General features: G+C 43.1%; 1 protein-coding gene across 1 annotated transcript in view; it reads left to right on the forward strand.

Annotated features, from left to right (window-relative positions):
• The window catches only part of tmtc2b (transmembrane O-mannosyltransferase targeting cadherins 2b), a 176,895-nt gene that overhangs the window by 114,313 nt on the left and 34,902 nt on the right, over positions 1-27,680 (forward strand). Inside the window, exons 3-8 of the mRNA XM_039000635.1 lie at positions 5,806-6,652; positions 14,073-14,187; positions 14,711-14,796; positions 16,099-16,283; positions 16,583-16,661; positions 25,821-25,942. Coding sequence (XP_038856563.1) covers positions 5,806-6,652; positions 14,073-14,187; positions 14,711-14,796; positions 16,099-16,283; positions 16,583-16,661; positions 25,821-25,942 — 1,434 coding nt within the window. The remainder of the gene's footprint in view (positions 1-5,805; positions 6,653-14,072; positions 14,188-14,710; positions 14,797-16,098; positions 16,284-16,582; positions 16,662-25,820; positions 25,943-27,680) is intronic.

A 27,680-nucleotide genomic window follows, 5' to 3' on the forward strand; every position in this document is an offset into this window, starting at 1 on the left:
GCGGTCGGCCCAACGCATCACCGAGGGTACACTGCCTGCCCTCCAGGACACCTACAGCACCGATGTCACAGGGAGGCCAAAAAGATCATCAAGGACATCAACCACCGGAGCCACTGCCTGTTCACCCCGCTACCATCCAGAAGGCGAGGTCAGTACAAGTGCATCAAAGCTGGGACCGAGAGACTGAAAAACAGCTTCTATCTCAAGGCCATCAGACTGTTAAATAGCCATCACTAGCCGGCTACCATCTGGTTACTCAACCCTGCACCTTAGAGGCTGTTTCCCTATGTACAGAGACATGGGATCACTGGTCACTTTAATAATGGATCACTAGTCACTTTAATGTTTGCATACTGCTTTACTCATTTCATATGTACGTATATACTGTATTCTATTCTACTGTATTTTAGTCAATGCCACTCCGACATTGCTCGTCCTAATATTTATGTATTTCTTAATTCCATTACTTTACTTTTAGATTTGTGTGTATTGTTGTGAATTGTTATATATTACTGCACTGTTGGAGCTAGGAGCGCAAGCCTTTCGCTACACCCGCAATAACATCTGCTAAATATGTGTATGTGACCAATACAATTAGATTTGATTTGAACAGTGGCAGATCCTCATCCTTTGAAAATAATGTACTGATTTGTCATACATTTTGACAGTGTTGCCCTTACACATTGTTTTTTAATTGGGATGGTATCCAACGAGAGTCTACTCAACTAGCACATAACGCTGTGAGAACCATATGTTTCTTAGAGCTTAGTGAGAGTGTGGTTGTCCTATGGTTATTTTGCATACAAGCATCCCACATCTTTCTGGGAATGGTGCACGGTAGTTTCTTGGCTTTGTAACATTCTCAGCACATTTAAGGAACTTGACAAAAAACATTTATTTTCTTGGTGTTTTGTTACTTTAACAGAGCGTTTACTAAAAGTTCAAACACAGTTATATTTAATTTCAATTTTGGTAATGTTCTAGGAACATTCTCCAACTGGTTTGACATTGGTAATGTTCTCAAATAGAAACAACATTCTTCTGTGGGAATTTCAGTACAGAAATATTTTTGCCTGGTTAATGGCTAAGGAAATTAATTTCCATGTGTCCTATCTGTTCTTGGAGTTCAAAAAAGTGTATTCAAAATAAGCTAACAGTGTTATTAAAAGTCTTATTGAAACATTCAGTGAAAGTTTTCAAGAATATATTAAAAAACCTCAAAATAACCTATAATTTCCATTAATAAAACCTCCCAGGTAAACTTAAGGAACCTTAAGTTCCCAAATCAAAATCAAATCAAATCAAGTTTATTTTATATAGCCCTTCGTACATCAGCTAATATCTCAAAGTGCTGTACAGAAACCCAGCCTAAAACCCCAAACAGCAAGCAATGCAGGTGTAGAAGCACGGTGGCTAGGAAAAACTCCCTAGAAAGGCCAAAACCTAGGAAGAAACCTAGAGAGGAACCAGGCTATGAGGGGTGGCCAGTCCTCTTCTGGCTGTGCCGGGTGGAGATTATAACAGAACTATGCCAAGATGTTCAAAATGTTCATAAGTGACAAGCATGGTCAAATAATAATCATGAATAATTTTCAGTTGGCTTTTCATAGCCGATCATTAAGAGTTGAAAACAGCAGGTCTGGGACAGGTGGCGGTTCCATAACCGCAGGCAGAACAGTTGAAACTGGAATAGCAGCAAGGCCAGGTGGACTGGGGACAGCAAGGGGTCATCATGCCCGGTAGTCCTGACGTATGGTCCTAGGGCTCAGGTCCTCCGAGAGAGAGAAAGAAAGAGAGAAGGAGAGAATTAGAGAGAGCCAAGATTTTCAAAATGTTCATAAATGACAAGCATGGTCAAATAATAATCAGGAATAAATGTCAGTTGGCTTTTCATAGCCGATCATTAAGAGTTGAAAACAGCAGGTCTGGGACAGGTAGGGGTTCCGTAACCGCAGGCAGAACAGTTGAAACTGGAATAGCAGCAAGGCCAGGCGGACTGGGGACAGCAAGGAGTCAAAACCTAGGAAGAGCTCCTCCCAGAGCAGGAGAAATGTCCACTTCTGTTCTCAGAAGTTAAAATCTAAAACTTTCAGTTTTACCGGTCAGGGAACGTATGGCTTAGTTCCCACAACCAATGTGAAACTAAAAACATAAGTTCCCACAACCTCCAATTGTGCTAGCTTGGTAATGTTAAGGAATCTTGCTCTGGAGCTGTATGGTAACATAGCATACACCAACAGGCTCACTTACAAATTAGTACAGCATGGCTGGATACATATTTAATAAATGTTTTATTTAATCTCAATAGCCGGAGATAGGAAGATTGAGTCTCCGGCTGCCTCTGTCTTTCTCTTCAGTCATGCTGTTCCTCTCCGCCTCTGTAGCCTGCCGCTTAAAGATTAAACTGGATGGGTACACAGTTATACGACCGGGCCATTTTGACATGAGGCCTACTTCATGGGGGCCTAGACGGCCCACAAAACCATACCAGGGGTAAACGGAAGAGACTCAATGCTGGAATCAATTCAGATTTGATCTCTGTCAATTAGTCCTGCATCTAATGATCTGATGATAATTCCGTAGTTACTCTGACAACACACCAGTTCATAGTTTGTAAGTAGCAATTGTGATGGATTGTACAGCATAGCAGAATCTTGAATTTCAATGTTTGTTCGAAGCAAAACTTTGATCAATGAACTAAAACAGATGTCAAATGAATGAACAGTAATGACGAATTTTGATGTCTTCAACATGTAGGTTTACAACATATTTATTTTACATATTTAACTGATTAACAGACTGGATGTTCCATTGCCAATGTTATGTCTGTAAATTACTAGATAGAGTAATTAAATCAAGTGGCTATACTATTATTGTATTAAGCTATACCCCATCCATGAACCAATCAGGTTATGGTTTCTTTAAATAGCATCCCTATGTTTTTTAATATGGAATGACTGAATCACTCTCTTTATATCGCTTTCAGTGAGTAGCATGATGTGTGGGTTTGTGTGAACAATTCATTAACAGTACAAGTCTCTCTATTGTACTGTGATAGTAGCCTAGCTGAAGGCCTGTCTGTGTTCACCACTGTCACTATCTGTGGGGAGAATGACTCTGTACTGTACATCACTGCTAGTCATCAGCGGCAGATGAGAGGAGAGTATGCCCCTTTAATCCCATTTCCCCTGAGGATACACACATCTCCTCACTGAATCAATCTGCAATGACAAAAGACAGAGGGAAAATCAATAACACAGCCACAGCCACTGTCACAGCCACTGTCACAGGTGCGATATGCAGTAGGGTCATTCCACCAATTGGGTGACTTTTGAGTAGTTTAACTTGGTCATTCAAAAAAACACCTCATTTTAACATTCTGTAATAAAGAGCACATGTTCATTTTCAATAAAAAACACATTTTCCCATCTCAAGAGGTTACATCAAAAAATGACTATGACACGGAACAAGAATATAAAAGCAACAAAGATTTTTACTGAGTTAGGGTTCATATAAGTAAATCAGTCAATTGAAACCGAGGGATTTCACATGACTGGGAATACAGATATGCAACTGTTGGTCGCAGATACCTTAAAAAACAGTCAATATCTGGTGTGAAAACCAGTCAATATCTGGTGTGAAAACCAGTCAATATCTGGTGTGAAAACCAGTCAATATCTGGTGTGACCACCATTTGCCTCATGCCGTGTGACACATCTCTTTCACATAGAGTTGACTATGGCCTGTAGAATATTGTCCCACTGCTCTTCAATGGCTGTGTGAAGTTGCTGGACATTGGCGGGAACTGGAACACGCTGTTGTACACGATGATCCAGAGCATCCTAAACATCCTAAACAGGATGTTCGACTCGCCCACTTTTCCAGCACAAAACACCTGGAAATTCCCAAAAAGAGTAAAACCTGCTCACCTGCTTTTACACTATGGGTTGACTATTAGATGTTCAATGCTTCTTTAGAAAAAAATATTTAAAAAGGTACTGTTTCACCTCATGAAAATGAAAGTTCATTTCACGTAACAGGGTTGACCTTAAAATGAGGGACATACATACATGAAATAAATAATCAAATTACATAAATAATAATCTTCAGATATTACTTTGTCAAAGCAACAAAATATGTAGAGATTTACAATGATGGTAACATTTTGGGGGATTTAAATGGGTTAAAATCTTCCTAGAAGGAAAATGGAAAGGTTTTTATTCACATAAAAAAATGGAGATTTGTGGAATTCTCCATGTGGTGTATATTAAAGGGCAAGTCAATTAATGAAATTAATAAAATGCAATATTGGTGCAACATTTCTATATGGAATATCGAAGGGATGCAAAAGGCACTCATTTCATGGAACGACCCAGTATTTGATCATACAGTAGATGCTACATGTAATCCATTTGGCATACTGAGATGGAAGAGGGCACATCAAATGGACGTAAAGGGATTTCAGCTGTACACCAGCCATGGCTTTCTATTTAAATGGTAAAGAGGGGTGTACGTACCAAAAGAATACTGTACAGCACATGGGGAATAAAAGCCAATACTCTATTGCGTGTATGTCTGTGAGGGATGTCTATTATCTTGAGATCTCTAAGGAATGATACAAATTAAAGTCCATCGCATAGCTCCAGGGCTTTGTCTTTGTAATGTCACTTTGTGATAGGCAGTCTGATCTGATCCTTTATATTCAATCTCTATGGGGAAATTAGTCATTTACAATACATCTAAATTGGTAAGATATTATATGTTATGTATTATAGCCTCATGATTAGGTGCTGTGCCAGTATGAGATCAACCTCTCATGACCACAGAGCACTGTTGCAGGGCACAAATTAATGTTTCCCTGCATATATTAGTTGGCGTTATTGTGAAAGGGAAGCCATAAAGATTTTTTAAAGCGGGAGTGTTCTTTCCAAAATAAACACAGTAGGAATGGCCAGTTGATCCTACTGCAGGAACTGTTCTATTGGGATCAATATAGGCCAGCTTTTTTTATCTGCGCTCCCACCAAAGTGTAAAAGATTCAAACGCTTTATAAATACTTCACAATCATTTCCGTGTAGGAGTTTGACAAAGTATTTCATATCAAGCCTGCAATATGACGGTTAAGACCGTCTATGGGCCCGTATTCTGCCGTTTATTTTGACATGTCCACAAAGGCCAGGTCTGTGAAGAGAAAGACAACACGGAATAAGTGAATGCTATGATGTAAGACCACATTTGCTCAGCAACAGTCAATGAATCCAGCGTAGCCGTGATTATTTTGGCTTGAGTCAAAGATAAAGTCACAGGGCAGTTTTTCCCTTTCTTTTTTTCTGTTGGTTTATAATCCCAAGCAACTGTTAACTGATATCTTCCTGTTCATGGGTGTTTAAAAACCAACATCACAGCCAAAACATAACAATAAAATCCATTGTAGTTTACTTTTTTTGCAACACATTCTAAAGATGCAGTCTAACACTTGGCTGAGAAAATTGTGCATGAACACAGCTTTTGTTTCAGATAACGTTACATAAAACACTCTTGTGTTTTTCCTTTTCCATTTACGAACCGTTATACTTTCTTGTGTTGTTTTTCCAGTTATTACATTCAATCTTATGCTCAATTTACCGACATGGCCTGGATCAAAATCAAATGCAAAGACTCCAAGAGTTAGAAAAATCACCAATCAACCAGAAAAACGACTTTGGCTCTAGCTTCTCATGATGTTTTCTTGCTGTTGCTGCTTGCTTTCCAGTCGATTGCCGTCCTCCTAGTTTCAGCTCTGTTGTTGTTTTCTCTCTCTTCCAGAGGAGGAACGTCCACCTGCTGTTGAGTGTGTTGCTGTTGGCTGCCTGGGGTGCTGTTCTGCTGGTCTGCCGCCTTTACTGGATGGGTAACAAACCACCCAACTTCTCCAACTCAGACAACCCAGCGGGGGACTCCCCGTCCCTTCTCACCCGAGCACTCACCTTCCTCTACCTGCCCGCTGTCAACATGTGGCTCCTCCTCTGCCCGGACACACTGAGCTTCGATTGGTCCATGGACGCCTTGCCTCTAATCAGAGGCATTGTCGAATGGAGGAACCTTCATACCGTGGCCTTCTATGTGGGACTGCTCCTCCTGACTTGGTTTGGGCTTTGCACCCGCCGGGTCAAGGGCAAGGAGACCAACGGAAAAGCCCATCATGTAACCAACGGCAACGGGAGGTCCAACACCAATGGACACAGCTATCACCACCCTGACGTCCCCGACCACACAAACTCTGAAACAGAGCCTCACCCTGCCAGTGCACAAAACGGTACCAAAAAGCATTACGTCACGAGGACTCGACTGCCCACCACTGAGAATGTAGTGGTGTTCTCCTTGGGCCTACTGGCCATCCCTTTCCTCCCTGCCACCAACCTGTTCTTCTATGTGGGCTTTGTGATAGCAGAGAGAGTACTGTACATCCCCAGTATGGGCTTCTGTCTGCTGCTGGCGGTGGGGCTGAGGTCCCTGTACGTGCGGCTGAGGCGGAGGTCCTCCAGGACTGTTTTGGTGTACTGTAGCGCCGCCATGGTACTGCTGTTTGGGGTTAAAACGGTGCTGAGGAACCAGGACTGGCAGAACGAGGAGATGCTCTACAAGTCAGGAATATACGTGAATCCTGCTAAAGGTAACACACATAGACAAGCATACACACACACACTTTAACATTCTCACATAATATAGGTTGACTCTGTATGACCTAAAGTAACATCACGTTAAGTGATAGCGTGATAGCTACTCCCTGTTAATGTGGGAGTGAAAGAAAGGGTGATTTTAAAAATGTACTCTGAGATATGAGCATGAGTGTTCAGAGCTCCTTGATAAATTGTTTACAGTATATCTGCTTCCAGGCAGTATATCCTCTCCAGGCAGTATATCCTCTCCAGGCAGTATATCCTCTCCAGGCAGTATATCTGCTTCCAGGCAGTATATCCTCTCCAGGCAGTATATCCTCTCCAGGCAGTATATCCTCTCCAGGCAGTATATCCTCTCCAGGCAGTATATCATGGCTGAAGGACCTTTCAACACAAAGCCTCCATTGTAACCTACTAAATATCCCACTATGGCAGACTAGAGTCTCTCTCCTTCTTACTTTTGGAGGACATCTTCACTGACATCCCTGCTTGATTGGCAATGAGGGGAAACTACATTACTAGAATATTCAAACATTCAAATTTAGGGTCACGGTCATCCAAAGAGTACTGTGTAGCTAATAGTGTTACTCCTGAGATAGTGAGCCGGGGCTAAGGACAGAGGTAACGGCAGGACATGTTGTGTTAGCTAATTTCCCTTTCAGATTCTGCGGCAGGGCTGATACGTGACAGCTGTTTATCCTGGCAATGCAGAGCAGCAGCTACGTTCCTTCCCTGGACAACTGTCCTCATACGATGTGTGATGAGACGCAATGGGCCGAGTCTGAAATAGTGACACACTCCGTTAAGCATTGAGAATAAGTTCTGTGAGAAAACACAGTTAAAGAGACGGAACAAATTCACATGGCAAGGTTTCTGTTGTAGTATATTCCCTATAAAAGGTCTTATTGTATTTACAGTCACATTTTAGAGGGTAAAGTTATTGACTTGTTTTTTTCTCTGCTCGGCTTTCCTATTATTGTTATTGAGACTTCGGCGATATCTCTCTCAGACGCCTTAACTAATAAATAAATGCATAGCTCAAAATGCCTTTGGCATTACTGAGCACTTGATACATTTTTATGAAATGCAACCCGAATGATTTGCTATTTGTCTTTCCCCTCCTATACAGCCATCGGGTGAGCATGAAGAAACAGTGTCTAAGGGGCAGATTGTTCACTGTCATTCATGTTCACAGTTCTCTTACTCTTACTGCCTTCGGCAGTATATAGACCCAGTTAAATAGTGCATAAGTGCATACATAAGCCCATATGTATACATGATGGATCCCAACTGTCCATACTTAGCTACAGTATTGATTTAGTTGTCAAGCTAAAATATTGAAGAGAAACACTATTCAGTCGATTTGGTTGTCAAGCTACACTATATATACAAAAGTATGTGGACACCCCGTCAAGTGAGTGGATTTGGCTATTTCAGCCACACCCGTTGCTGACAGGTGTATAAAATTGAGCACATAGCTATGCAGTCTCCATAGACAAACATTGGCACGACAATGGCCTGACTGAAGAGCTCAGTGACGTTCAACGTGGCACAGTCATAGGATGCCGCCTTTTCAACAAGTCAGTTGGTCAAATTTCTGCCCTGCTAGAGCTGCCCCGGTCAACTGTAAGTGCTGTTATTGTGAAGGGGAAACGTCTAGGAGCAACAACGGCTCAGCCGCGAAGTGGTAGTCCACACAAGCTCACAGAAGGGGACTGCCGAGTTCTAAAGCACGTAGCGCATAAAAATCATCTTTCCTTGGTTGCAACACTCACTACCGAGTTTCAAACTGCCTCTGGAAGCAACGTCAGCACAAGAACTGTTCGGCAGGAGCTTCATGAAATAGGTTTCAATGGCCGAGCAGCCGCACACAAGCCTAAGATCACCATGTGCAATGCCAAGCGTCTGCTGGAGTGGTGTAAAGCTCGCTGCCATTGGACTCTGGAGCAGTGGAAACGCGTTCCCTGGAATGATGAATCACTCTTCACCATCTGGCAGTCCGACGGACGAATCTGGGTTTGGCGGATGCCAGGAGAACGCTACCTGCCTCAATTCACTGTAAAGTTTGGTGGAAGAGGAATAATGGTCTGGGGCTGTTTTTCATGGTTAGGGCTAGGCCCTTCAACCAAATCAAACACCTTTGGGATGAATTGGAACGCCGACTGCAAGCCAGGCCTAATCACCCAACATCAGTGCCCAACCTCACTAATGCTCTTGGCTGAATGGATGCAAGTCCCCTCACCAATGTTCCAACATCTAGTGGAAAGCCTTCCCAGAAGAGTGGAGACTGTTATAGCAGCAAAGGGGGGACCAACTCCATATTCATGTCCATGATTTTGGAATGATATGTTCGACGAGCAGGTGTCCACATACTTTTTTCTTGTAAAGCAGTAATCAATATAGACGTATTTTTTATAGGAAAATTGACAACAACCACTTGACAACAGAAATGTAGCTACTATACCTACTCCATTCACACCCCTGAGATTGATTGCACCATTTTCCAGTCTACCAGACTAAATTTTCACTCTATATTAATATACTATAGAGCAGTCGTATGGAACCGTTATTTTATTCATTTTCTGTTTGGAAATAATTGGGCTCTTTGACACACTGACTCCCTGTGGAGTCTTTTTTCCCTTAGTCTCCTTGGTCCCAGTAGCTCAGTACCAGCTGTGGATATGCCCTCTGTCCCAGCCTGCACAATGCCCTCTGAGGAGGGTAAAAACCAGACTGTTCCCAGATCTGTTTGTGCTGTCTTGCCAACCCCTATGGTCATTGTTTGACATGACATTTGACGTGACGTGGCAAGACAATACATACAGATCTGGGATCAGGCTTTATTTATACAGCACATTTTAGACATGAATGCAACGCAATATGCTTCACAGGAAAAAAAGAATTTAAAAACAATGAAATATTTACTACACAACAAACATAAGAGGATTAAAAAGAAAAGAATAACAATAAAAACTGAAAGTCTAAAAAAAGCACTGTAAGGAAAAGCGAAGGTGTGCTTTAAGATCTCTTTTAAATATGTCCATAGTTTCGAAACCCCTCAGGTTCTCTGGCAGGCTATTCCAAAGGCTGGGGGCATAATAACTAAAGGCTGCCTATCCATGCCTCTTGGTCCTAGACTTAAAAATGACTAAAAGGCCAGTGCCAGAGGACCTGAGGGACCTACTGGGTACATAACTCAAAAGCATGTCTGACATGCATTGGGGTGCACAATCATATATTGATTTAAATCAATCATCTTAAAATTGATTTTAAACCTCACAGGCAGCAAGTGCAGACTTGAAAATCGGTGTAATGTGTGCTCCCCGTCTGGTCTTGGTCAGTACCCGTGCTGCAGCATTCTGTATGTTTTGCAGTTGACCAATGGCTTCCTTGGGTAGACCAGACATGAGAGCATTACAGTGGTCAAGCCTGCTTGTAATATAAGCATGGATGAGTGTCTCTGTACCAGCCTAAGATAGAAACGGCTGCAACTTGGCAATGTTCCTCAGGTGGTAAAAAGCTATTTTGGTCCCATTCCTAAAGTGTCGTTCGAAATTGAGTTCAGAATCTAAAATGACACCTAGGATTTTTACCTGGTGTTTTATCTTTATTAAAATGTGCGGCCAGTTTCTTTCTCTGTGCTTTGGCTCCAACAATGAGTACCTCAGTCTTGTCTTGATTTAGCTGGAGGAAGTTGTGAGCCATCCAAGTATTTAAATCACTAATACGGTCTAATAATTTATCTGTGGAGCTAAAATCCTCTGGTGACACAGAAATGTAAAGTTGTGTATCGTCTGCATAGCAGTGAAAACCAATGCTGTGCTTTCTGATAACGCTGACAAGGGGTAACTCATATAAACTGAACAGTACCGGACCCAAAACACCACATGTGATATCTATTTTTAGAACCGGACCAGAGAGGCCAATCCACCTCTTTTTTTCACCTTTATTTAACCAGGTAGGCCAGTTGAGAACAAGTTCTCATTTACAACTGCGACCTGGCCAAGATAAAGCAAAGCAGTGCGACAAAAACAACAACGCAGAGTTACACATGGAATAAACAAACATACGGTCAATAACACAATAGAACAATCTATATACAGTGTGTGCAAATGTAGTAAGATTAGGGAAGTAAGGCAGTAAATAGGCCATAGTGACGAAATAATTACAATTTAGCATTAACACTGGAGTGATAGATGTGCAGATGATGATGTGCAAGTAGAGATACTGGGGTGCAAAACAAAATAACTATATGGGGATGAGGTAGTTGGGTGGGCTATTTACAGATGGGCTATGTACAGGTGCAGTGATCGGTAAGCTGCTCTGACAGCTGATGCTTATAGTTATTGAGGGAGATATAAGTCTCCAGCTTCAGTGATTTTTGCAATTCATTCCAGTCATTGGCAGCAGAGAACTGGAAGGAAAGGCGGCCAAAGGAGGTGTTGGCTTTGTGGATGAACCATGAAATATACCTGCTGGAGCGCGTGCTACGGGTGGGTGTTGCTATGGTGACCAGTGAGCTGAGATAAGGCGGGGCTTTACCTAGCAAAGACTTATAGATGACCTGGAGCCAGTGGGTTTGGCGACGGATATGTAGCGAGGGCCAGCCAACGAGAGCATACAGGTCGCAGTGGTGGGTAGTGTATGGGGCTTTAGTGACAAAACGGATGGCACTGTGATAGACTACATCCAATTTGCTGAGTAGAGTGTTGGAGGCTATTTTGTAAATGATATCGCCAAAGTCAAGGATTGGTAGGATAGTCAGTTTTACGAGGGTATGTTTGGCAGCATGAGTGAAGGAGACTTTGTTGCGAAATAGGAAGCCGATTCTAGATTTAATTTTGGATTGGAGATGCTTAATGTGAGTCTGGAAGGAAAGTTTACAGTCTAACCAGACACCTAGGTATTTGTAGTTGTCCACATATTCTAAGTCAGAACCGTCCAGAGTAGTGATGCTGGACGGGCGGGCGGGTGCGGGCACCGATCAGTTGAAGAGCATGCATTTAGTTTTACTAGCATTTAAGAGCAGTTGGAGGCCACGGAAGGAGAGTTGTATGGCATTGAAGCTCGTTTGGAGGTTTGTTAACACAGTGTCCAAAGAGGGGCCAGATGTATACAGAATGGTGTCGTCTGCATAGAGGTGGATCAGAGAATCATCAGCAGCAAGAGCGACATCATTGATGTATACAGAGAAAAGAGTCAGCCCGAGAATTGAACCCTGTGGCACCCCCATAGAGACTGCCAGAGGTTCGGACAACAGGCCCTCCGATTTGAAACACTGAACTCTATCTGAGAAGTAGTTGGTGAACCAGGCGAGGCAGTCATTTGAGAAACCAAGGCTGTTGAGTCTGCCGATAAGAATGCGGTGATTGACAGAGTCGAAAGCCTTGGCCAGGTCGATGAAGACGACTGCACAGTACTGTCTTCTATCGATGGCGGTTATGATATTGTTTAGGACCTTGAACGTGGCTGAGGTGCACCCATGACCAGCTCGGAAACCAGATTGCATAGCGGAGAAGGTACGGTGGGATTCGAAATGGTCGGTGATCTGTTTGTTAACTTGGCTTTCGAAGACTTTAGAAAGGCAGGGCAGGATGGCTATAGGTCTGTAACAGTTTGGGTCTAGAGTGTCTCCCCCTTTGAAGAGGGGGATGACCGCGGCAGCTTTCCAATCTTTAGGGATCTCAGACGATATGAAAGAGAGGTTGAACAGGCTAGTATTAGGCGTTGCAACAATTGCGGTGGATAATTTTAGAAAGAGAGGGTCCAGATTGTCTAGCCCAGCTGATTTGTAGGGGTCCAGATTCTGCAGCTCTTTCAGAACATCAGCTATCTGGATTTGGGTGAAGGAGAAGTGAGGGGGGCTTGGGCAGGTTGCTGCGGGGGGCCCTTCAGTGAAATAAAACAATAATAACTAACCGAAACAGCAGTAGACAAGGCAAATTGATATTAGAGATAGGCATAAAGCAATCACAGGTGTTGGTCGGGAGAGCTAAGACAACAACGGGTAAATGGCGATGAATGGGCAGAGAGGGTCAGTTAGGTACACACAGGACCTGTGTTTGAGCCTGGGGCCGACAGATAAACAAAATTAGGTACAGTGTTACTGAAAAGACCAGCAGGCATCAGCTGTGTAGCCTAGTGATCATAGGGTCTAAGCAATAGGTGAGTCAGGGAGCCGTTCGGTAGTCGCTACTAAGCTATGCGAGCGGGAGACACGGCGTTCAGAAAGCTAGCGGGCCGGGGCTAGCAGATGGGTCTTCGGCGAAACCGCAACGGAAAAGCCTGTTGAAACATCAGACGATTACGTCGGCAGACCAGTCGTGATGGATCGGCGGGGCTCCGTGTCGACAATATGGGTCCAGGCCAATAGGCAAAAGAGGTATTGTAGCTCACGAATTAGCTGGTATACTCTGTCGGCTGGCCGGGAGATGGCCCTAGCTCGAGGCTAGCTCAAGGCTAACTGGTGCTTGCTTCGGGACAGAGGCGTTAGCCAACAGGAGCCGCTAGCTAGCTGCGATGATCCAATGTAATGGTTCAGAGCTTGCGTCAGGAATCCGGTGATTTGGTGGAGAAAAGCAGTCAGATATGCTCTGGGTTGATATCGCGCTGTGTAGACTGGCAGGTAATTGTCCGAGCTAAAGCTGGCTAGTGTCCGAGCTAAAGGTGAAGACCGCTAGCAGTGGCAAACAATGACTAGTAGCTAGTAGCTAGTGTGCTGGCTAGCTTCTGATGGAGGTTCCAGTTATAAGGTATAAACGTACCACGTTGGGTGACGCTGGTTGCAGGAGAGTATGTTTCGTTCGTAGATGGAAAGTGAGATTAAAATATATACGAAAAAAACGAAAAACAGACTATTTACAGACTAATTAACACGCAACAAGAAAAACACACGTCCGACTGCTACGCCATTTTGGATCTCTCCAGTATGTCCAGAAGGACAATATGGTCAACAGTGTTAAATGCAGCACTTAAATCCAAGAGTACAAGGACAGAGACCTGTTTGGCATCTGTGCTGGCTCTAAAATAATTTACAACTTTAACTAAGGCTGTCTCTGTGCTGTACTGTGCTGGGTTCAAAAGCCAGATTGGAATAAAAAAATATATATAGTTGGCACTTAAAAAATAATTTAGCTGTTTTTCAAACTTTTTCTCCAGAATTTTCCTTAAGGTTGGATATTGGCCGAAAATTGCTAAAAGCTGAATAATCTAGATTATTTTTATTCAGAAGAGGTTTCACCGTAGCAGTTTTTAGTGCAGCGAGGAAAGTGCCTGTGAACAGGGAGTGATTAACAATAGCTCGTACTTTTTCAGATACGCAAAAAAAAACCTAAGGCAGAGATAGAGGGTGTTCGAAAGAGGCTGGCAGCCATGTTGATTGACACTGTTAACCTTATTTTCTCCCTCCATCAGCATGGGGCAATCTTGGAAACGTTCTAAAGAACCAGGGCAAGATGGCGGAGGCGGAGCAGGCGTACAGGAACGCCCTCTACTACCGCAGGAACATGGCAGACATGCTGTATAACCTGTGAGTGTCTATAGCAAATCAAATCAAATGTATTTATAAAGCCCTTTTTACATCAGCATAGACTCTGTGTGCATACATGAGCATCACTGTCTCCCCTTACACACACACGTCTGTCAATTGATCAGTGGTCTTCACAGAGAGGAAATTGTGTTTTGTGTTCCTGCTGTCTCTGTGACAGTAGGTTATTAATCATGCTGTGTCAGCATGAGGGTAGGACAACAGCCAGCACACAGCCAATACTCAACATTAGCCCCAAGGGCTTTAGGTGTTACTCAACAGAACCTTAGATTATTTTCCATTTTAGATTGTTTAGAACAGATGTAGAGATTAGGTACAGTAGCATTTTATTTTACGGCACTATTTCCAATTATATTGATCTAGTAATTACTAGGAAGCTGTATTACCTTGTTGTCTCACGTTATTCAGTCTTATAAGACACATTGGACGTTAATTAGTCACTTCTGTTGAGATTTGTAGACGTGAGAGTCCCTAACTTTCTCTGTTACTTCTTTCTCTGTTATAGCGGCTTGCTGCTACAAGAAAACAACAAGTTCTCTGAGGCGCTCCACTACTATAAACTGGCCATTGGGAGCAGGCCAACTCTGGCTTGTAAGTACAGCTCCTCTTTTTGTTAACAATTTCCAGCTCTTGGTAATGCACAGTGCCAATGTCCAGGCAACTGCCAATGGGACTGAGGGTGAGGGAGGGCACAGGCAGGCCTGCTACATTGCTAGATGAATGATTGAATACAACCTGTAGGTTAGCTTTCAAGGACCACAAGCCGACAGATTAAACTATTGCATAATTTAATTTAATATGAATCGAGGTCAAAGTCTCTCTCTCTCCTCTCTCCTCTCTCGCTCAATGATGATTATTTTCCTCTCTTACCTTGAGGAAAGTTGCATGCATGTTTTCTGTTAGTTCATTATCCCCCTCTTTCTCTCTCCTCCCTTAATGGTGCTAGTTTTCCTTGAGTCTTACCTTAACTCTTTCATGCACGCTTCCTGCTAGCTCGTTATCAGCATCGTTCAACTGTCACACTGCCTGGTTAGCAGAGGTCACTCTCACGTGCTCAATTATTCCCCATTGTTTTTCCTATCAACCGATGACAGATAAACAGTGGAGTCCTTGATTTCCCTTCCTTTGTCTCCCAAAGTGTAATTAATAATGATGAATATAAATCAAGATGATGATCATAGTCCTCATTCATTATGCAATTACCCCATCTTTTACTGGCGATAGCTAATTGAATGATTTACCTAAAGCGGTGGTCGTGGTGATGGAAGTGAAGGAATGAGAGCAAGTCAGATAATAGATGTCATTTGTCAAGGTTGTACCATTCTTCACTGCATTTAACTGACAGCTGGTACAACTTGGAATCTGGTCAAGTAACGATTCCAAAGTGCCATCTCCATGACGATAGAAAAGCTCTAATGATAGACAGTTCTATTCACACTCTTCTCATATCCCTTTCAGGCACAAATTCTTAATGGAAACGGTCTTCACCAACACTCTAGCCAAGGGAATATATGCAATTTATTCCTAGAATGGGATTGTTGAGTAGAATTTGGAACTTGGCCAGTTCACTTTGGATGGACAAAGGACAGAGAGAACTGAGGAGAGGGGCTAGGTAGGACACTAGTGTAGTCTACGTTTCATCATGGCATGCTGAGGCACACATACATTATTAGTAGAGCCAGTTCCACCCCGCAGACTCCCATTCACATTCCATCCCCTCGGAGTCTTGAACATGTATTGGCACCCCATGGATGTGGCAGCTAATTGATCCACAGTGGGTGGCCAATTTATTTCCGAAAGACGCTTGATAATGACTAGTTTCAGCCCCATAGAGCCTAATTACTCTCTGCCTGCATGTTGATCGTGTATTTGATCTCTCGTTCCCCCCTGCAGCAGCCTACTTGAACACAGGGATCGTCCTGATGAACCAGGGGAGAATGGATGAAGCCAAGAGGACCTTCCTGACCTGCGCCGATATCCCCGACGAGAACCTGAAAGACCCCCACGCCCACAAGAGCTCCGTTACCAGCTGCCTATACAACCTGGGCAAGCTGCTCCATGAGCAGGGGCATCAGGAGGTAGAATAGAGGGGCAGATGGAGGGCGCACACACACATACACACACACACACACTCACAAGGACACACACACACCAAACATACACACAGAAACACACACCAGTGGAGGCTGCTGAGAGGAGGAAGGCTCATAATAATGGCTGGAATGCAGTCAATGGAATGGCATCAAGCACATCAAACACGTAGTTTCCATGTGGTTGATACCATTCCATTGACTGCAGAAGAGAAATGACTTGTGGCCCCGGCCTGGTTGGGCCCTCGTGCCTAATGGATGGTTCCTTTTGTTTTATTAATTCCTAGGAGGCCCTCTCGGTGTATAAAGAAGCAATACAGAAAATGCCAAGACAATTTGCACCTCAGAGCCTCTATAACATGATGGGTAAGTGGCAATTCTCTTTCTCTCGAACCAAACACAGAAGCTGTTATTTTGTTTGTGAGAAAAATTACATTAAAATGGAATAGAAGATTGGTAGATCGGAATGCAAGTTAATGTGTGTTTCATTTGTAAGTGTGGGGGTACATTTGCAACCATTGTGTCAGCTGTTGGCTGTTAGCTTGGCTCCATTTACAGTACTTCTACCGGAGTTTGTTGAACTTTATTCCACCTGAAGGGTCTCAGGATTGAATTGTATTGCTTGTGGCCAGGGTCTTGAGCTCGTCAGCTGAGCTAGGCTTACAGTAAGCATGACAAATTAGCATGGTTTCGGAGGGTAGACTCTGCCTAGGGTTGTTCGTTTCAAAGGTGCTCTGTTTTCATAACGTCTTATAAATCTTCATCTGTTTTTTTTCTAAGATACGTAAACCGGCATCAAAGTCGGGGTGTGTGGCAGCAGCAGCTCAACGCACCCATTGAGGCCCCAATGTTGAGGTTTCCACTGTGCGTTAACGCAGTTAATTTGCTTTCCACTGCAATAATAACCGCGCTCCTCAAGTTACAGTCATGTGAAAGCAGCTGCAGACTGAGTTGTGACTTTTGATTGCAAAAAACAATAATATTTCATTTCAAGTGACCCCCAATTCCACTCACACCCTTGTCCCTCAATGGCCATTCTCAGCCCTGCTGAGAAGTCTCAATCTGCCTTTGCTCCCTCTGTGGCTCCCCCATGTTGTTCCTTTCTATCGTTCTCTCTCTTACTCTCTATTTCTCTCCCTCTCTCTCTCTCCCTCTCTCTTTTTCTTCTTCTAGGTCTCTCTCTTTCACTCCCTCCCTCTCTCACTCTCTTGCTGAATTCCAACAAGCCCCCCTAATACAGTACATTTACCAGTGGAGTCAAATTCAGCTTGACAGAGGTACTGAGATTATGTCCAATTGTTGACCAAATCATTTCTAACAGTTTGAAAGCTGTAAGAGCTGTGGGAGGTTGGGTGGTACAGCATTTTCCCATATTTCTGGCAACTTTTGGCAGTTTACATGGCTGTCTGGGTCAAAGTTGGGTCTTAATCTGACACCCCCCCCCTCCTCTCAAAGGTGCAATGGAATGTTCCACTATATGTGGTTTTCAAGTCCTTGAGATTTGTTTCACTTCAAATTTTATTTCCGTGTCTGTGCTCCCTCACAGAGCTCCATCTGAAGCTGATGGTTGGCTAAAAAGGCACGAAGTCGGTTGCTGTTACCAGCTCTACATTACACCATGTCTGACAAATATGTATATAGATTAAGCTATTCATATTGCCCGTATCATAATCATAACCATAACAGTCAATATACAGTATTATATTAGCTGCTGACAAGGACATTTATTAAGTCTGGGGATTCTGTAACCCAACTAGGACATACAATATCTCACATCTGATCTGAAAGGAAAGAAAGTTTGTGCTGATGGAGAACAGTTTTAAAGATATCTCTTCTAACAGACTTTCTTTGGATACTTTATATACTGGCTTACAAAAGACTTCCCAAACTCTGATCCTTATCATGAGCAAAAATGAAAATGGGGTCTTATATTTGATACCATTTACATGCTTGAGTATCCTGTATTTAAGGGTATATTAAGGGTACATTACAGGCCATTGCTAATGAAGAACACGGAGATGTCTGTTGATCGTCTCAGAGGTCAGCAGGTTAGCATTCCTCACCAGCCACCTGCACGGGCGGATTGGCCGAATGGCAATTCTGGCAAATGCGAGAAGGGCCGGACCATCTTTTATTGGGGTGGGCTGGTCGAAATTGACCCCAAAATGCGCTATATATACAAAAGTATGTGGACACACCTTCAAATTAGTAGATCTGGCTATTTCAGCCACATCCGTTGCTGACAGGTGTATAAAATTGAGCACACAGCCATGTAATCTCCATAGACAAACATTGGCAGTAGAATGGCCCGTACTGAAGAGCTCAGTGACTTTCAACATGGCACTGTCATAGGATGCCACCTTTCTAACAAGTTAGTTCGTCAAATTTCTGCCCTGCTAGAGCTGCCCCGGTCAACTGTAAATGCTGTTATTGTTAAGTGGAAATGTCTAGGAGGAACAATGGATCAGCCACACAAGCTCACAAAACGAACTGACGAGTCCTGAAGCACGTAGCGCATAAAAATTATCCATCCTCGGTTGCAACACTCACTATCGAGTTCCAAACTGTCTCTGGAAGCAACGTCAGCACAAGAACTGTTCGTCGGGAGCTTCATGAAATGGGTTTCCATGGCCGAGCAGCTGCACACAAACCTAACATCCCCATGCGCGATGCCAAGTGTCGGCTGGAGTGGTGTAAAGCTCGCTGTCATTGGACTCTGGAGCAGTGGAAACACTCCAGAAGAGTGGAGGCTGTTATAGCAGGTAAAGCGGGGACCAACTCCAGGAGCTGTTCGAGCAGGTGTCCACATACTTTTGGTCATGTAGTGCAGTGGTTCCCAACCAGGGGTACTAAGACCCCCTGGGGTACTTGGCCTATCCACAGAGGGTAAATATTTATTTGCTTCTGAATCTCAGTCTCTTCAGCCCAGCGAGTGGGTTTATGATCTTGTAGTAACGCGTGACTCCGCTTTCGGATTGCATTACATAGCCACCGCCTTTGGAGGCTGGAAAGTCCCGCCTATTTCGTTCGCTGAAAGGCCGGTCACTTGTTAGCAGTATTATATCCATCCAAAACATTAAGGAACTGGCAGTCTCTCTCTCTCCTTCTCGCTCCCCATTTTCTTCTATTAAATTACATGTAGCCTAATATTTAAACACTTAGCTAAGTGGGCAGGGGGTAACACATTACATTCTCTAATTTTAATTATAAACTGGGCGGTTCGAGCCCTGAATGCTGATTGACTTACAGCCGTGGTATATCTGACCGTACACCACGGGTATGACAAAACACATATTTTTACTGTTCTAATAACGTTGGAAACCAGTTTATAATAGCAATAAGGCACCTCAGGGGTTTGTATACCATGGCTAAGGGCTGTATCCAGGCACTCCGCGTTGCGTCGTGTTAAGAACAGCTCTTAGCCGTGGTATATTGGCCATATACCACACCCCCTCGTGCCTTATTGCTTAAATATGTAGTTACGCTGTTATAAGGTAGTAAATAAGACAATGGTCATCTATAAGGCATGTATTTTAAGGGTCCATAATAAACCATTTATAAATTGTGTTTAGCATTTATTTATAATTTCTCCCACATTAATAAACAATTTACTAATCATTAGACAATTATTTTTGCATTCTCCAATCTAAAGTGAGTGCTATTTATACTTTAGAAATACTTTATAAATGTTTTGAGTGACCAGTTTAATATCTCACAAAAAGTTGGCCATGCCATTGGTAGACATTCCTGCAGTACCTGGTAAAAGAACAAGCACACAAAACAGGATGTTCAAGGAAATGCATATGTACTGTATGCATGTGTGAACAACTAGCTAACTTACATCGACAAATGTTGGAGTAATAGTTCATAAATGGTGTGCAAACAGTTTGTAAATACCTTATAAAGTGTTAATTATGGACCCTTGAAATAAAATGTTACCCTAGGATGTTGCTGGGACCAGCACAGGCAGTGTGGTCCCTGGTCTTCTGGTCCCAGTGATGCTAGACACATGTACTGCCAGTTTATTTATAATTTGGCTCTATATTATATACAGTGCCTTCAGAAAGTATTCAAACCCGCTGGCTTTTTCCTCATTTTGTTGTGTTACAGCCTGCATTTAACATGTATTAAATTGAGATTTAAACCACATAATGTCAAAGTGAAATTATGTTTTTCAAAATGTTTACAGATTAATTGCAAGCCGAAATAAGTTCAGGAGTAAAAATGATCTAACAAGTCACGTAATAAGTTGAATGGACTCTTTGTGCAATAATAGTGTTTAACATTATTTTTGAATGACTACCTCATCTCTTTACCCCACACTTACAATTTTCTGTAAGGTCCCTCATTCGAGCAGTGAATTTCAAATTTCAAAACACAGATTCAACCACAAAGACCAGAGAGGTTATCCAATGCCTCGCATAGGAGGGCACATATTGGTAGATGGGTTAAAAAAAATCAACAGACAATGACTATCCTTTTGAGCAGGGTGAAGTTATTCATTACCATTACACTGGATGGTGTATCAATAAACCCAGTCACTACAAATATACAGGCGTCCTTCCTAAATCACTTGCCGGAGAGGAACAAAACTGCTCAGGGATTTCACCATGAGGCCAATGCTGACTTTAAAATAGTTACAAAGTTTAATGGCGGGATAGGAGGATGGATCAACAACATTGTAGTTTTATTTATTTATTTCATTATTTTTTTACCTTTATTTAACTAGGCAAGTCAGTTAAGAACGAATTCTTATTTACAATGACGGCCTACCCCGGCCAAACCCTAACCCGCATGACACTGGACCAATTCTGCGCCGCCCTCCACAATACTAACCTATACAAGCCAGCCACACTAATGTGTTGGAGGAAACACCGTACAACTGGCGACCGTATCAGCATGCATGCGCCAGGCCCGCCACAGGAGTTGCTAGAGCGCGATGGGACAAGGACATCCCGGCTGGCCAAACCTTCCCCTAACCCAGACGACGCTGGGCTAGTTGTGCGCTGCCTCATGGGTCTCCCGGTCACGGCCTAGATCAGTGCTGTGCCTTAGACCGCTGCGCCACTCGGGAGGCCCCAACAATTCACTTTTGGTCCCGAATACAGTGTTTCTACTTACATGTACAAATTACCTTGACTAACCTGTACCCCCACACATTGACTTGGTACCGGTACCCCCTGTATATAGCCTCATTATTGTTATTTTATTGTGTTACTTTTTTTTGTTTTTTGTAAACAATGTAAATGTAAATATAAATGTAAAAAACCAACAATGTAGTTCAAGAAATAGTGTTAAGGGCTTGTAAGTAAGCATTTCAAATAAAATTAGATTTGATTAGATATGTATGTTTGGGGCAAATCCAGTACAACACATTACTGAGTTACACTCTCCACATTTTAAACATAGTGGTGTCTGCATCATGTTATGGGTATAGTTGTAATCATTAAGGATTGGGGAGTTTTTCAGGATAAAAAGAAACAGAATAGAGCTAAGCACAGGCAAACTCCTAGAGGAAAACCTGGTTCAGTCTGCTTTCACCCGACACCGGGAGAGGAATTCACCTTTCAGCATGACAATACACTGGAGTTGCTTACCATGAAGACAGTGGCCGAGTTACAGTTTTGACTTAAATCTGCTTGAAAATAAATGGTAAGACCTGGAAATGGTTGTCTAGCAATGATCAACAACCAATGTGACAGACATAAAATAATTATGAAAAGAATAATGGGCAAATGTTGCACATTCCAGGTGTGGGAAGCTCTTAGAGACTTACCCAGAAAGACTGACCGCTGTAATTGCTATGAAAGGTGATTCTAACATGGATTGCCTCAGGGGGTTGAATACTTATTTAATCAAGACATATTAGTGTTTTATGATTCACCATTTTTTTAAACTAATGTTTAAAAAAAATCAATGTTGGCAGAGTATTTTGAGTAGATCGTTGACAAAAAATGACAAATCAATTTTAATCCCACTTTGTAACACAACAAAATGTGGAAAAAGTCAAGGGGTGTGAATACTTTCTGAAGGTACTGTATGTAATAGTAAACGTTAGGATAGGGGGGACATGTATGGCAGCCAGGCACTTGTATTTGTAATATAAGTACACTGAACAAAAATATAAATGCAACATGTAAAAAAATGTAATGAGCTGAAATGAAAGATCCTAGAAATGTTCCATACCCACAAAATACTTATTTCTCTAAAACATTTTGCACAAATTTGTTTACATCCCTGTTAGTGAGCATTTCTCCTTTGCCAATATAATCCATCCACCTGACAGGTGTGGCATATCAAGAAGCTGATTAAACAGCATGATCATTACACAGGTGCAACTTGTACTGGAGACAGTTAAATGCCACTCTAAAATGTTAAGTTTTGTCACACAACACAATGCCACAATGCCACAAGTTTTGAGGGAGCATGCAATTGGCACAATGACTGCAGGAAAGTCCACCAGAGCTGTTGCCAAAGAATTTAATATTCATTTTGGCCTTGCACTGCAGTTCGATGTCGTAACCGACTTCAGTGGTAAAGGCTCACTTTCGATGGCCACTGGCACGCTGGAGAAGTGTGCTCTTCACAGATGAATGCCGGATTCAGATTGCAGACAGCGTGTATGGCGTTGTGTGGGCGAGCAGTTTGCTGATGTCAACATTGTGAACAGAGTGCCCCATGGGGTTATGGTATGGGCAGGCATAAGCTATGAACAACGAACACAATTGCATTTTATCGATGGCAATTTGAACGCACATAGATACCATGACGAGATGCTGAGGCCCATTGTCGTGCCATTCATCCACTGCAATCACCTCATGTTTCAGCATGATAATGCACGGCCCCATGTTGCCAGGATCTGTACACAATTCCTGGAAGCTGAGCATGTTTGGGATGCTCTGGATCGACGTGTACGACAGCCTGTTCCAGTTCCCGCCCATATCCAGCAACTTCGTACAGTCATTGAAGAGGAGTGGGACAACATTCCACAGGCCACAATCAACAGCCTGATCAACTCTATGCGAAGGAGATATGTTGTGCTGCATGAGGCAAATGGTGGTCACACCAGATACTGACTGGTTTTCTGATCCACGCCCCTACCTTTTTTTTTTTAAGGTATCTGTGACCAGCAGATGCATATCTTTAATCCCAGTCGTGAAATCTGTAGACTGAGGCTTAATTTATTTATTTAAATTGACTGATTTCCTTATATGAACTGTAACTCAGTGAAATCTTGAAAATTGTTGCATATTGCGTTTATATTTTTGTTCAGTGTAGTTAGTCTTTCATAAGGTATTATGAGCCAATGGTCATCTATTAGGCAGTAATTGTTCTTCTTTATCTAATTCATGTGTTTATTCATTCACAACTAGGATGTTGCTGTGCCCAGCACAGTACTGTGGGAAAGGATGCTAGGCTTAGCAGAGACAGCTCAGAGGTGAGTGCAGTGGAAGTAGGAAGAAAAGAGAGACACAGATGTTCCTTAATATGTTGGCTCTATATGTAATAGCAATTAACACAGTGACAGACAGACAGAGTGACAACAGAGGAGAACAAGGAGAAGCCCAGACGGACAGAGTGACAGACGGACAGAGTGACAGACGGACAGAGTGACAGACGGACAGAGTGACAGACAGACAGACAGACAGACAGACAGACAGACAGACAGACAGACAGACAGACAGACAGACAGACAGACAGACAGACAGACAGACAGACAGACAGACAGACCAGACAGAACAGACAGACAGAACAGAGAGACAGAACAGAGAGACAGAACAGAACAGACAGACAGAACAGACAGAGTGACAGCAGAGAATATGCAGAGACAGACTGCACAACAGAGAGGCAACAACGGCAAAGTTATAGTGGTGAGTTGTATCTCCAGTGGTGCTTTTACATGTTGTTCTGGTTTTAAACATGAGCTGGTTAAAAACGGAGGAGGACTTTGTTTCACCATTCACTGGTACAGTAAAAGTAGAGAATTGCTGTACTATAGTGTACTGCAGCCATACTCAACTGGTGGACCACGCTCCGGATCTGGACCCAGAACGGGGTCAATACTGACCACGGGTCCCTTCTTAAAAAACTCAGTCAGGCTTTTAACTTACTGCTGTTGAGAATTGTAATAGTACAGTGCACAAAGTTCAATTTCGATATGGGCAGTTTTCCTCTTATGTCATTCACTGACAGACCCTAGAGAGCTATTTTTAACCTGTCAGAAATGTCAAGTTGGTCAACTACTGGCCATGTTAGCTAAAGACGAACTGTTTTGCCGGTAGTCGTGGTAATACTAGGAAAGTTTAGATGCGATCACCATATAAGTTCAACGATGAAAAAGCCTGGAAGGAGGAGAGATGACTAGAAATGATTCGGTTGGCCGTTTTATGTGTGGATTAATTTGTCGGAGTAGAGGACCTTGTGCAGTTCAGGTAAAATAACAACTCAATGTTTATATCCCAAGACAAATTAGCTCGCAACAGCAAGCTAGCTAAATAGGACAAATTAGCTAGCAAGTGCAAGCTAACTAGCTAAATTGCCATACATATTTAATGCTTTTTGAACTGTCTCCAAATTAATGTCATTGGTTCAGAGTTTGTTTTGATATTTTAACCTGCGTGTCGTGATCGCGTTTGGTGTAGGCGGACAAAATACATTTATGCACGATAGCGCAAGATGGCGCACGCGCGCAGCCGGTTTGGGTGCTGTGTTAGGTGTCCTGACACACATAACACGCATACGGTGATGTGGGCTGGTGTGGCTAAAATGCCAGGGATGAATTTTTGTCCCAGTCCACCCCTGGCCACCTGTTGTTTCTCTCCAGTTTCTTATCAATGGAAATGATTAGCCATAATCCCCAGTGTATTATCTAGCTTCAGTCCGCTAGTTTAGATTACACATCCCGTAATTTGCACTCCTCGTGGGTGTGGATTGAAAAACGTTCATGTGAAACCTATCACTGTCACGTCCCCTGTCCCTGTATTATTCCTGAGATAATTACATTTAAAACATTGTTTTGTCTTGTGTTTTCCCCATTTACCCAACTGTGTCGTCAGCGTTCTTATAATACGTGTGAGGGGCTGGATGAGGTATCAGATGATGTCTGAAGGATCAGGGAGGGTGTTTCTACTCATGTCATCAGCATCATGTCATCCGATCAGCTCAGGCCAGTCTTAGCAAAGTACGTTAGGCCTGAAGTACATTAGGCCTCCCACAGAACTCCATCTAACAAACACATGGGGGGATATGAAAATCCCCCTTTAGGTTCGATTATTATTTTTACAGGATTGTCACTGAGCAATGTTGTAATGGGTGTGTCCCTGACCCTAGTCCTAGTAATAGCTCCATTTGCTAATAAAACACGAGTTTGGTATCGGGTTTCAAAGTGCACTGGAGTCATGGCGGGCCTTTCTGGATGACTGCCCTAGCTGTCATTGAATGTGTGAGACAATGTGTGAGACAATGGGAAGACGTGTGGCTCCTTAACTTCTGACCCTTGACCCAACCCCTCACTTCCCCTCGCAGGAGAGGCCTACATGAGACTGAACAAGCTGACCGATGCCGAGCACTGGTACAAAGAGTCCCTGAGAGCCAAGCCAGACCACATCCCAGCACACCTGACCTACGGCAAACTCCTCGCCCTCACGGTAAGTTGTTCTTCATCATCGTTAGAATCTTCTTCTTCTTTCTTATCCTTCTTCAGCTTCGCAAGTAGCCTGGGAGTCTGTATACAGTTAATCAATGGCTTGTGCATGTTTGCGGGCTTGTGTGAGGATAACATTGAATTTCTCAAGGTGCCCCATCATCCTGTGGCGATAGCTTCCTGATTGAAACCCATGTCACGACTGCCCTGTGTGTTTTTAAGATCTCTTACCAAATCCCCGGACTAATTTTTAACAGGCACTCCATATTGAACCCTAATCAATTTCAGCAACAGAGGTTGCAAATGGCTCGAGCTAACTAACCAGCGTCTGAAACCCATTAGCCCTGAGGAATCTCTGTGGAGTGGCTGTGATGTGGATTCTCCTCTAACTCCAGACCGTGCTGCCTTTAGTGCGCCTCCTTCTGTGCCTCTGTGCACTCAGATGATATTGACCAAGGTCACGTGGTTGACCCGTGTTTGACTAAGAGGAGAAAGGCTGGTTTGTGTGCTGGGGGTAGTTGACTCCACAGGGTTCCAGAGTTCACAGGGAAGGGGTCGTGTGGTGCACACAGTGAGCAGTGACAGATTGGGCCCAGGATGGTGTGTAGAAACAGGGAAAGAGGGGTGAAGGTGGTCCCCCTCTCCCCAGGCTGACGCCACTCTCTTCCAGGCAGCAGCCCAGCGTCTGGCCCCTGATGGAGGGACATGAATGTGTTCAAAGGTCCTGGGATGGGGATGAGCCCTCTGGAGTGCTTAAGAAGGACCAGGCCCTTCCTGTCTGTCTCCCCTCATTTCCAGTGCTTTACCGGAGCCCTTTTCAAGTCCCATTCATTTGTTGGGTCAGGACAATCCAGGACAATCAGGATAAATAAGGAAAACAGTATGTATTCGCCCTAATCACTTCTCAGCAAGCAAGGACACCTTTGATGGTGAACTTTATTGATTGGCAATAATGTTATCTGTGGTAAAAATGGCCATGTCAGTGATTTTCATTTAATTCTGAACTAATGTGAAGCAAGAAAAACAGTTGAAGTCAGAAGTTTACATACACCTTAGCCAAATACATTTAAACTCAGTTTTTCACAATTCCTGACATTTAATCATAGTAAAAATTCCTTGTTTTAGGTTAGTTAGGATCACCACTTTATTTTAAGAATGTGAAATGTCAGAATAATAGTAGAGAGAATTATTTATTTCAGCTTTTATTTCTTTCATCACATTCCCAGTTGGTCAGAAGTTTACATACACTCAATTAGTATTTGGTAGCATTGCCTTTACATTGTTTAACTTAGGTCAAACGTTTCGGGTAGCCTTCCACAAGCTTCCCATTTTTGGCCGATTCCTCCTGACAGAGCTGGTGTAACTGAGTCAGGTTTGTAGGCCTCCTTGCTCGCACACACTTTTTCAGTTCTGCCCAAAAATCTTCTATAGGATTGAGGTCAGGGCTTTGTGATGGCCACTCCAATACCTTGACTTTGTTGTCCTTAAGCCATTTTGCCACAACTTTGGAAGTATTGTCCATTTGGAAGACCCATTTGCGACCAAGCTTTAACTTCCTGACTGATGTCTTGAGATGTTGCTTCAATATATCCACATAATTTTCCTCCCTCATGATGCCATCTATTTTGTGAAGTGCACCAGTTCCTCGTGCAGCAAAGCACCCCCACAACATGATGCTGCCAACCCCGTGCTTCACGGTTCGGATGGTGTTCTTCGGCCTGCAAGCCTCCCCCTTTTTCCTC

This window comes from Salvelinus namaycush, chromosome 9 (assembly GCF_016432855.1).
Source record: "Salvelinus namaycush isolate Seneca chromosome 9, SaNama_1.0, whole genome shotgun sequence".
Lineage (NCBI taxonomy): Eukaryota > Metazoa > Chordata > Actinopteri > Salmoniformes > Salmonidae > Salvelinus > Salvelinus namaycush.